Below are 12,887 nucleotides of genomic sequence, written 5' to 3'. Positions count from 1 at the left end.
TGCGAGGTTGTAAAAAAACGGGGGGGGTGCTTAACTTAATTCTTTGTGTATAGATGTTGTCAATTTTGCGTTGGAAGAATGAAAGGAAGGAGATGCAGTTGTCTACTGTGAATGACTGGGTGGTGGTGTTCAGGAGGCTGAGGAGTTTGTTTATTGTAGAGAAGAGTGCTTTTCGGTTTCCGGAGCCAGCATAGATAATTTGAGAGTAGTAGGCGGAGCGGGCGCGGGAGAGGGCATCTTTGTAGTGCTGTAGGTGGTCCTTGTAGGCTTGGGAGTGAATTGTGAGACCTGTTTTATTGCGGAGTTTTTCAAGTTGGCGAGCACGAGTTTTCTAATACTATTACTACTATCACTACTACTACTGTTACCACTACTACTACTACTACTGTTACTATCACTACTACTACTACTGTTACTATCACTACTACTACTACTGTTACTACTACTACTACTGTTAATACTACTACTACTGTTACTACTACTACTACTACTACTACTGTTACTACTACTACTAGTTACTACTACTAGTACTGTTACTACTACTATGGTTAATGTCATGAAATTCTGTCGAAGGTCTGAACGTTTGCCCGCTACGCGGCCGTTATAAGAAATCGGTCATTCAGCGCTACGATCATACCTGATACATTAACTGTATGCTGTGCTGGTGCATAACTAGATGGTATGTACTGCCGCTTTGTTACGGTTTTCTTGTGCTCATATGTAAACTCATTACTCGTTGAGATGCATGCTGAATATTGATATGATGTTCGCTGGTTCTCTTTACAGGTATTGTTAGGGATCGAATGATATTAAACTCATGATCTGAGCCAATGTTGTAACTCTGATTCTTACAACAGTTACTACTACAACAACTACTACTGTTACTATCACTACTACTACTACTGCTGTTACTACTACTATGGTTACTACAACTACTACTGTTACTACTACTACTATGGTTACTACAACTACTACTGTTACTACTACTACTATGGTTACTACTACTACTACTACAACTACTACTGTACCTATCACTACTACTACTACTGTTACTATTAATACTACTAATGTTACTACTACTACTACTTCTAATTCTACTAGTACCGTAAAATGGGGTGAATAGGGACACAAACTGAAAAAAAGTTCGGAAACTTTTTTCGCTGAAAATTGCTAACTAAACTGATTTGTTGATATTTGGGTTGAAAGTGTTCTCTTGTTTTTTTAAAAAGCAACGTGTAGTCCCTATTAACCCCATATATGGGTTAAATAGGAATAAATAGGATTTTTATGGCTGTCCCTATTCACCTCGTTTTACGGGTGAATAGGGACAGTCACAAATACAAAAAAATAATAATCAAGAAACAATCCTGAGTTTCCAACTTATTGCTAAATTGATAGCTCAGATGGATGCACATAATATGCACCCATAATATAAACCACGGTGCCAATGAAAAAAATAAAGGGATAAAAAGTTTCTCCAAACTGTCCCTATTTCTTGATTATTATTTTTTTGTATTAGTGACTGTCCCTATTCACCCGTAAAACGGGGTAAATAGGGACAGCCATAAAAATCCTATTTATTCCTATTTAACCCATATATGGGGTTAATAGGGACTATAAGTTGCTTTAAAAAAACAAGAGAACACTTTCAACCCAAATATCAACAAATCAGTATGGTTATCAATTTTCAGCGGAAAAAGTTTCTGAACTTTTTTCAGTTTGTGTCCCTATTCACCTTGTTGTCCCTATTCACCTTGCTGTCCCTATTCACCCCATTTTACGGTACTGCTGTTGCTGCTGCTCGATTAACGACCATTTCAAGAGTAGATATTCAACGACCAGGGAAAATGAACGACTGTTTGGTGACGCAAATACAAGAATCTTACAACAAGGTGTTTCCGGGGACGTTTTGTACAAATGCAACAGAGCACAATTCCCAATAATCCAGGCCAACAAAACCGATCATACATTCGTCTGGAAGCAAGAATGCAATGCTGTGAGAAACGGCGGCTTGTTGGAAAGAGCAAGAACGCGCTTCTCCACCATGGTGCACTCCACGTCGTCGTCCTGGATAACTACATCCTTCTTCAGTATCTTGATGGCATACAGCTGCTCTGTACCTTTCTGCTCAGCAAGCATCACCTGCAGGCCCAAAAGGAACGAGCATTCGGATGAATCCGCACAGCAAAAGAAAGCGAGGACCACATTCCATTGTTTGTGGAACTCGAATATTTCATGGAGTTTAAAGGAGTTCTTGCCTTGCCAAAGCTCCCTTTTCCCAGCACGGTGAGAAAGACGAAGTCTTCCAGATTAACGCGATCCAGACCACTCAACGATGCACTGTCACTCGGTTGATCTTTTGCTGGGCTCTGCTTATTCTTGTCGCTGCGGGCAATTTGTGATCTCTGCAAAGAGTAAAGCTGGACATAAGCAAAGATTCCCAGGTAGCCGAGGCTTCAGCCTTTTCACACCAACCTTCTATTACCATCTTTTTAAATAAGTAAATAAAAGGTGAATTTTAAGGTGACAGGAGGGGTCAGTCAGTAACCTGGTTACCTACCACCTTCTTACCGAGACCCACACTTGATCATGAAAATATTTAATACTCAAGTCATTCTGTTGCGTAATCAACAAGTAAAAGATAAAGAAAACATATGCACCGACCAGGCGGCAATTTACACAATTCTTTTGGAACTTTTAAACTCCGGACGGAAAACCATGAGGAAACGAGAGAGTTCATGGAACACGTTACACCGCACCGTCTTGAGAAAGTCTTGAGAGTCCGGAGCTTGACCCTTCTGCCAACTCTTCTCGGAGAAAACGATTTTTTGAACGATCTTTGAGAAAAAGATGCTTGAAACAAACAGATCATTTGGATGAAGTTAGCTGTGTGGTTGCATCGGCAGAGGCCGCCATTTTTCTTTGAATATCGCTGTTACTCCACCCTCAGAGCGTGTGGCAAATTTGATTGGTCTAGACGGCACAACGTTTTGTCTAAGTACTACTAAACTATAGGTTTTTGGAAGTGCAAACAAGGAGATTTGTGTTCTATAGCGTTCAAATATATAACTAAATTTGAAATAAAAGAAAAGTTTTAAAGGCTGTGGAAAAACCCCAAAAACAATGAATCGAAAGTTTACCGCCACTGATGCACCTTCTTTTACACCACCTTATTTAACACATTACATTAGTTATTTGTGCCTGTTGTTTGTGTTGTTTATGATGTCCCTAAAAACAGTACATTTCCTGTTTGGAATGATTTTGTTTGACTACCAGAGAAAGTTTACATTTTTTTACCTTGTCTTAATTAATTTTATAATTACCTTACTTACCTTAATTTGCCAAATTCGGAGCCAGAGTACTGCGAAACTACAGGTTTCTGTTCCAAATCATGTTCCGATTCCTATTCTTCAGTGTTCCAAACATAACATTCAATTGAAATCAAGGAACTACTTCCAATGTCCGCCAGAAAGACAGTGAACCAAACGCTTAACCCCGCTTTGCGCTACATGCATGGGGTAATAACATACACAAGGGCCCACCTACTTATTATGTACACAACAGGTTTGTGGTGGAGGCAGGTGGAGAAGAAGAGTTGGCAAGAATCTTACTAGAATTCACCAAATGTCCATCCGTCTGTCTGTCCGTCTGTCCGTTCCCAGGTACCGCAAAAACGGCTGAACCGATCGCAACGAAATTTTGGGTGGGTAATACTGGGACCCCCTGGAGTAAAATAGGCTATATTGTTTTTCCAATTTCAGCTTTGGTCTCCAGCATTTTCAGGTTTGGACTCTCGCCTAACGTTATTGTCCCGGGTACCGCAAAAACGGCTGCACCGATCCAACGATACACCTCCATGCCCGTGGGATTCCCACGGGTGACCCCACTAGTTAATAAAATAAAAAATTCAGAACACTGAGGAAGGGGGTCATCATCAAAAAATCAACGTTTCATTTACATGATAAATATACGGCCGAAAATTTTAATATGGAGTTTTCAAGCTTTAGACTATGTAAGGGGTGTTGCAAAACATTTGACCTTTTTTCCCCCCGAATGCGTGCACAACCGTAACGGGTTCTCGGGGGAAAAAAAGGTAAAATGTTTTGCAACACCCCTTATCATACTTACGATAAATTCTGCCAAATTTGTACAACTAAAAAACAGAAGCCAGCGTACAGTACATAGAATACAAGTAATTTTACAAACCAAATGAACGAGGTGTGAATAGGAAACAAGTAAGATGGGACGTAACGTGTTGCCCAAACCACATGGTGAGGAAACATAATGCCCAAGATGACAAATCCTTGCAGTTAATCTTACAAGGTCAATATTCAATATGAGATTACACTCATTTTGCACAGTTACTATATTAAAACACAATAATAGTTGGGTTTAAAATTGCATTTCTTCATCTGTAAAATCCAAGTTCTTGTAATCGTGAGGGGACAGAAGGTCGAAGGCAACACATTGACAGTACGGCAGTGGGACAACACATAGATGTAATAAGGCGATGAACAGGAGGTGGAAAAGGAAGAGCGAAGGAATCATAGCAACCCGCAAGTGGACGGTAAGGGGATGGAATATATTGAGGATTGAGGAGGACTTGAAGTGATGGTTTTTCTTCCAAATTGAAGCACTGGAGGGAAGAAAAAGATTCAACGGACCAAGAAAGGAGATTCCTCAAGCAGTTGTTGTTGTTTCATAATAAGCAGTCTGTGGCTGCTGGTTGCATCATGCCTCTGGAGGCGCGTATGTACCACTGATGCAGTGCCCCAATCACCAGTGAGCTGGCACTCAATTTTCCGACCTCGGAAGGATGACAGGCTGAGTCAATCCCCCTGGCGTTAATTCAATGATCGATCGGGATTCAAACTCAGGATCCAAGGATCCCAAGCCAGCACCATAACCGCTAAGCCAACACCAGGCTCCCCAAGCAGTAAAAGAGAGGAACATAGATGTAGAAGTGAGCTGTGCCTGGATTTTGTGAGTTTCATGAGGGGGTTTTATACACAAGGTCTAGGCTCATGGAAGAGCTAGGACACAGAACAGATCAGCACACAACATAACTAGAACAGCACTCAGTAGAGAGCATACCTCCACCAGGCTGAACAGTCTATGGTTTCTATCCCACTGATAGGCCAGAACTGGATTCGGACCTGAACCAAAATCTAATCGGCTTGTTCTTGTCGCCTAACCACCTCATCCACCTAGTTTTGTCATAAATCGTCCACAATTTTTTGAAATATGCTATATCGTGTCTGGCCCAATCACTCAATGGTGAAGAATCACTCAAAAATTAATTAACTCTCGTATACGGATCTGTATTCAAATCTTCACCAAAATCGAATCAATTCGTCCTCGTCACATGCCCAACCTCACCACCAAATTTCGTCCGATCCTTCTACAACGTTTTGAGATATCCTGTTGACAAACAGACAGGGGTGAAAATCTTCGGTGGTGGAGGTAGCAACGGGAAACAGCAGGATAAATGGGAAACACCCACAGCAGGGCAGAGCAATGAGTGGGGTCATCAGCAGAGAGATAAAGAGGTATTGGAAGAATATGTGTGACATGGAGAGACTGTAGAAGGATGGAGGAATGAAAGAGCAATGAGACCGAGCCCTGATCAGGCGAGGTGATAGAAAACAAAGGCCACAAACGCATAATTTGGGACGAGAAAGCCATAGGCCATGTACTTCTGTTTCTCTGGAGAAAAGCCACTTATGTTCAAAGCATTACATTCCAAAGCATCGATGAGAGGCAAGTATCGAGGGGTGACACCAGTCTATAGGGGGCAGCAGTCTTCTATTGAACTACGGCCTTGCACGCCTTGGGAAGTTCAGGATAATCAAGGAAAGACTGCATTCGAGTATGGCCGCTTTGTGATTGGATTTGGAGGAGGCCAGCTCTGATATGTGGTCCGACGAGGAAAGGGCATGACAAAAAGCAAGGCAAACAGAGCAGGAGGCCAGATTATGTCAAATGCCTGATACATGTCCTTGATTATAATTATCTATTAAACATTTTAACTTGTGATGCTAGTATTCCTTTAAACAAGGTTCAGACATACATGGCGGTGGCAATCTTGGATTTTGACGTGGGTTGCACACACACACCAAATTAGAATTCGGTCCTTCGCTTACGCACGCACGCATGCACGTCCGCACACACGCACGCACGGACAGACGGACGCACGCACGGACGCACGGACTGACGCACACACGGACGGAGGGGAAAACCCTTTCGCTCCACGGTGCGACGAGGGATAAATAACCCCTAATTCATAGGTTCGGTGGTGGAGGTAACACAATTTGGGGTGCCAGGGGTACCTGTACCTCCAAACCTCCAAGCTGGGGGTATGAGACACACCACCCCAAAATAAATTTAAATTCGAAAATAAGGGTATAACAGTATGTAAAGAAAAAAGAAAAAAAGAAATTGGAGCTGAACATAGTGTTCTTCTTTTCCACACGGAAGTGAGATGGCTTTCCCGTGGCTGGGTGCTGACTCGTGTCTTCGAACTACACGAATAAATCAAGGAGTTTCTTAAAAAGCAAGACAGTGACATTGCTGACCACTTTGAAAATTGGGAGTTCATTTTGTCCTTGGCAAACCTGGCAGATATATTCACACACCTCAACGATTTGAACACCTGCATCCAAGGAACAGGGATGAACATGATCATTGCCAGGGAAAAGGTGTCTGCCTTCACCTAAAAACTTCCAATTTGGATGCAGCGCATTGAGAATGGAAATTTTGCAAACTTTCCTAAATTTGATGAGGCTGCTCATGCGGAAAAAAGAACTATCCATCGTGACTGAAGTGAAAGAACATTTGCAGGTGCTGATTCAGTCCTTCAACAACAACAACAACAGGCATTTAAGGCCATTTTCCCTGCTAGAGCGGGGGTTAGCCTTGTGGTCCCCATGACAATCTTCTCCATTTTGCCCTATTTTCTGCATCTCTCCTTGTTAAGCCCCTTGCCCGCATTTCTTCTTCCACCACCTTTAGCCAAGTCTTTCTTGGTCTTCCCCGTCCTCTACTTCCTTCTACATTCATTTCCATCACTCTTCTCAACCAGTCACTTTCATCCTTCCTCAACACATGACCAAACCATCTCAAACTATTTCTCTTCACAGCATCCCTCACAGGCTCTATTCCCATCATCTTTCGCAATTCATCATTTGTCTTCCTCTCTCTCAACGATAATCCACACATCCACCGAACCATTCGCATTTCCACCCTTTCCAGCCTTCGTTGCTGCTCTACGTTCATTACCCATGTCTCGCTCCCATAAATCATAACACTTCTCACACATGCAGCATACACCTTTCCCTTCAGCTTCAGCGACACTCTCCTCATCAGCACGCCACTCAGTTCCTGAAACTTCTTCCATGCACATCTCACTCTAGCAACCGTTGCCAAGTCTGATCCACCTTCTCCATTCAGCATGTCTCCTAGGTAGCAAAATGTTTTGATGATTTTTATCCTCCTAGGTCTGGCGTTAGCAAAACGTCTGGATTCCATGGATGATAGTGATATAATGAAAGATGATATTGTTGAGCTGAAGGCCAATGAAAAAATCAGAATGGAGTTTGAATCAATGCAGCTAGACATCTTCTGGTGTGGCCAACTCAAAACGTTCCCACAGTTGGCAGAGAGCTCTGGAGATCCTCGTGCCATTTGCGACCACATATTTGTGCGAGACAGGTTTTTCAACATTACTACACATCAAAACAAAGGCCAGGAACCGTTTGGATGCAAGTGACGACATGCGTGTGGCTATTTCAAAGAAAGAACCTTGTTTCAGCATCATCACTGATGAAAAACAACAACAAAAGAGCCACTAGAAATGTGTCTGTGTGTACTGTGTACGATGTTTTTTGACAAAAGTTATTACCCTCGCCTGAGAGGATATTGCATTTGAGTCCGTTTAGTTTGTTTGTGTTTGTTACTTGCCGGAAAAGGCAAGTATGTTGATCGGTTGGTTTGTCTGTTTGTTACATGCTGGAAAAGTTTCGGCAAGTATGTTGATCTGTTCGTTTGGTTGTCTGTCTGTCTGTTTGCAGCACTACGTCTGCACCGTTGCATGTAGAATCGCCAAACTTTGCACACGTATTTGCCTTGCGCTCTAATATACTGTGCCCAAATGATGACGTCATCGGTCACGTGGTTCGGCCGCCATCTTGGAAAAACCGAAAAAATTTGCACCTCAACATCTCCGAAAGTGCTGAATAGAAAAAATTGAGACATCGCTCATTGTAAAGAACTCTCCATGGGGAATAAAATATGTAAATGATGACGTCATCGGTCACGTGGTTCGGCCGCCATATTTGTCCTAAATGGCCGATAAAAAAGTAAATTCCGGCAAGTCCTCGGTCTCTGACCGATTTTTCACTTGTTTGTCTGTCTGTCTGTCTGTTTGTGCGCAGCACTACGTCTACATCGTTGCACCTAGAATCGCCAAACTTTACACACATATTTGTCTTGCCCTGGAATAGACTGTGCCCAATTTTTAACTCTCTTGGCCCAAGGCCTCCATTATGACGTCATAATTACTCCCACCAGGGAGTAATGCATTCGATCGTGTCCGTCCGTGTGTGTGTGTGTGTGTGTGTGCATATGTGTGTTCGTGTGTTTGTGAACAAGATATCTGGAAAAGTTCTGAACAGATTTGGATGAAAGTTGGTGGGATGATTGCACTTGGGATAAGGAAGAATTGATTAGTTTTTGGTGAAGCTCAGGATATTATTCCGGATCCAAGAATTTTTCGGGGAATTTTTTTTTTCTGTTTTACTGCATTAAAGCTTTTATTTCTTATTCTTAAATGATGTTTTTCTCCTCTAATTCTGAGATATATCAAAATAAATTCTATGACAGTTAGGGCCTACTTTCTTTTTCATTTATTGTTTTGGGGAGAGGGGATGTTAAACAAAACGTATTATTCCAACTTGACCCACGGCGGGAGTATGCGCTCTACTGAGTGGCGTTCCAGTTTGATAATTCGACAAGTACAAAACTTCATCCAATCAAGATGCAATTTCTTGAGCGACATGATGGCATAAAGTGGTGGAGAAAAAAAAAAAAGACGACGTCATCGGTCACGTGGTTCGGCCGCCATCTTGGAAAAACCGAAAAACGTAGCACCTCTATATCTCCGAAAGTGCTGAATAGAAAAAATTGAGACATGGCTCATTGTAAAGAACTCTCCATGGGGAATAAAATATGTTAATGATGATGTCATAGTTGCCTCCATTATTACGTCATAATTCGACAAGTACAAAACTTCATCCGCTCAAGATGAAATTTCTTGAGCATCATCAAGGAATAAATTAGTTTAGAAAACAAATAATGATGACGTCATTGGTCACGTAGTTCGGCCGCCATATTTGTCCAAAATGGCCGATAAAAAAGTACATTCCGGCAAGTCCTCGGTCTCTGACCGATTTTTCATGTTTGTCTGTCTGTTTGTGCGCAGTACTACGTCTACACCGTTGCACGTAGAATCGCCAAACTTCACACACATATTTGTCTTGCCCTGGAATAGACTGCCCAATTTATAACTCTCTCGGCCCAAGGCCTCCATTATGACGTCATAATTCGATAATTCGACAAGTACAAAACTTCATCCGATCAAGATGAAATTTCTTGAGCATAATCTAGGAATAAATTAGTGGAGAAAAAAATTAATAATGATGACGTCATCGGTCACGTGGTTCGGCCGCAATATTTTTTTTAACACAAAAGCCTTAAAAAGCACTAAAAATACATCCTGGTGAGGGTATGCAATCTCTGATTGCTCTTTCTTGTTATTGTATTGTAATCTACTTCAACAAAGTGACTTCAGCAAACACTGTGCATTATGATTATTATTTCCATAAATGGGTTTTTTTTAATGTCAAAATAAAGAAACTTTAATCATCTATTATTGTAGTTTCAAGTCATTTTTGACAGGGGGTACGGGAAAATATTATGAAAACTCAAGGGGTACGGGCACTTAAAAAGGTGAAGAACCACTGCATAATTAGTCATGCCTACTCAAATAAATGCCAGTGAAGATCCCACTCCCCCAATCTCTCTCTCCTTACCAACATCATGGCTTATTGAACTGCAAGGTCATGAAGAACTTGTCCTTACGGATGGTTTAACTCTCCTAGAATTATGGACGGGATGACTTGTAATACCACTTGGTGCGTTTTTTTTTTTTTTTTTCTTTTTCTTTTTTGTATACAAGATCGAGGCTCGTGAAAGAGCGAACATTTATCACACAGAAAGCCAAACCGACAAACCGACAAATAGACACATAAAACAAATAACATCGGGAGCGGTAGACAAGATGGGGAGAGAGGGGGAAGGACACAAACACAACATTTGAGAGCAGGAACCGAGAGACATGGAGACATCGAGAGATCTGTGGGAGGGAGAGGGCTTTGGGGGGGAGGAATGGGAAAGGGGGTGGGAGAGGCATAAAACATATGGACACTGCCAGGACTACCAGGAAAGAAGTTGGAATTACAAACAAGGTGGATCTGGGGTGAATTAGTGGGGGTAGAAAAGATCAAGGTTTTGGATGGGGGAAGATAAGAGATGGTGGTGAACAGCTGTTTTAAAGACCTGGAGGGAGGAGTGGGATTGAAGGGAGTGTGGGAGTTTGTTCCAGAGGCGGGAGAAAAAAGGAATGAAGGAGTGAAGGTGAGCAGAGAGCCGAGATTTCGGCAGTTTAACCATCAGAGGCTTGCTGGCAGATCTTGTGCGACCTGTAGGAATATTTGGGGGACAGAGCACAGAGAGAGCTGGGGGAGCAAGGCCGGAGAGGAGTCGGTAGAAGACAGAAAGACCACCTACCTGCCTGCGGTGAGTGAGTGAAAGGCCCTCAGAGATAGCTTCATCGCGGGAGATTCCAATGATTCTGAAAGCTTTGGTTTCAACAGCGTGAAGCCGAGCTAGGTGTGAGGCAGGAGCACCAGCCCATAGGGGAGAACAGTATTCCATTGAGCTGCGGATGAAAGCCTTGTATGTGGTGAGGAGCTCAGGTGTGCCTAGGAAGGACTTCGCACGACGGAGGATGCCCAGTCGGCGACTGGCTTTGCAGGCCAGCTTGGAAATGTGGTTTTCCCAAGAAAGATCATGGCAGATAGTGAGACCCAAAAGCTTGAGCGACAGAACTTCTTGGAGAGGATTGTTGAGAAAGTAGATGGGAGGGTTGTCCAGTCGATCTTTTCGGAGAGACATAGTAAGAGTGTGAGATTTGTCAGGATTGGAGTGCGGTGGTATACAATACACATGTATGGGGATCTTTCTCCAACCCTGAACCTCCCAGACTATGAACTTTTGAAAAAAAATTACCGACAACCTTCCCATGCACTCCCTGAGTACAACCACTGTTTTCAACTCATTCCATAGAGTGGTTCAGAAGTGCAAGGAACACAAACAGACAAAACAAAAACACACAGACAAACAAAAACACACACACCCACCAACACAACTACTACTACAACTAGTACTACTACTACTACCTATACTACGCATGCCTAGCTAAGGGATGCAGCGACCCCCAATGGGAGGTTGATCCTTTTTCCCTTCGTTTCCTAGAGGTTCGGACAGGAACTTTGGAATTTTTTGACCAGCGTGCGGGGCAATTGCTCATCTACTCATAAGGACAGACACCATGGGATCTTTAATGTCCACAAAGTAATGCCGGTATATGGGATGCCAAAATTATTGGCACACGAATTGATGAATCACCCTTGCCTGCGAAACACTGGGATGACATTTTATAGCCGAGTCGGGATGAGATGCCAGATGAGACAGCTTGTAGGCGAGTGCATACCACTAGGCCATCCTGCCAGTGCGCACACAGGCACACACACACTGCTCAAATTATATATAGACCAATATGATTGATAACAGCTGTCTTGCAGAAGAAACAAAAATCAAAACAAGTTTGAACCACCGCCCTCCCAGACAGGATGCTCTAACCATGTTCGGTTTAGGCCTAGGTTTAGGGTTGTTCTCCTTAATTCAACACATTACAATTTGCCCTCAATTTGCACATACTTTCGCATATTTTCAGTTTCCTTGTAAATATTGGGCCTTTATAAATGGTTCAGTATTCCAAGTTTATTTCCTGCATTTGTTGAAAATGTATGGAGCTCCAATTATATCTCCCTAGTTATGCAATTACAACCCTGGAAGTCGTGCAAATAGAAATGCGGCTAGTGTATAGGTTGGTGGATAGGCGTGCAGTAGTCGACTGTTGATTTGCTGGGTGGGGGAGAACCAGTTGCAGAGGTGAAACCCCCTAGCCCAGGCACAGGGCTGCAGGCCATTGCCATGCCATGCAGGCACCAGGCACAGACCGATCACAGACAACGCAGTTGTTCGTGAGCTACTGAAGCGTTCCGAGGCAGCAACTGCTGAGGTGGGTCAGAGATGGGTCCTGAATACATTTGATCTGGGTGTCTGCATGAAAGCCCTTCCCATCATCTGGCGCTGGCCAAATGAATTTGCTAGTCATGTAGTAACGATTGGACCCTTCCACACATCCATGAACTACATCGGGATGCTCACTGGACACAAGATGCGTGGTTCTGGATATGCAGAGATTCTCTTTGAGGCACAACTAGTAACAAGTGGATCTCTCAAAGGTGTTCTCAGTGGAAAGGCCTACGCAAAGTCCCTCTTTTGCCTCAAAACAGTGTGTGAGGCAATGGAGAGGCTGTTGATGGAGAGATTCACTGAGGAGGAGAACATCATGATCTCTGACCCTGCTGTGCTTCTCAGAATGACCCAGTCTTGCAACCGAGAGCACCTCGATGAAGCCCTCAAAGACCCCTCAACTCTACTCCTCATCAAAAATTTGCATAAAATTTGCATAATTTTGCATA

At 42.9% G+C, this 12,887-nt stretch overlaps 1 protein-coding gene across 1 annotated transcript in view; it reads right to left on the bottom strand.

The window, feature by feature from the left end:
* Positions 1–12,887, bottom strand: part of LOC137422332 (protein kinase C alpha type) — a 179,016-nt gene that overhangs the window by 69,212 nt on the left and 96,917 nt on the right. The window contains exons 7-8 of the mRNA XM_078770250.1: positions 2,259–2,405; positions 1,969–2,142 (exon numbers count right to left, since the gene is read on the bottom strand). Coding sequence (XP_078626376.1) covers positions 1,969–2,142; positions 2,259–2,405 — 321 coding nt within the window. The remainder of the gene's footprint in view (positions 1–1,968; positions 2,143–2,258; positions 2,406–12,887) is intronic.

The sequence above is a fragment of the Myxine glutinosa genome, chromosome 1, assembly GCF_964187855.1.
Source record: "Myxine glutinosa chromosome 1, kmMyxGlut1.1, whole genome shotgun sequence".
Taxonomy (NCBI): domain Eukaryota; kingdom Metazoa; phylum Chordata; class Myxini; order Myxiniformes; family Myxinidae; genus Myxine; species Myxine glutinosa.
Note: the sequence above shows the minus strand (reverse complement) of the source record. Positions and strands in the feature narration are given on the sequence as shown.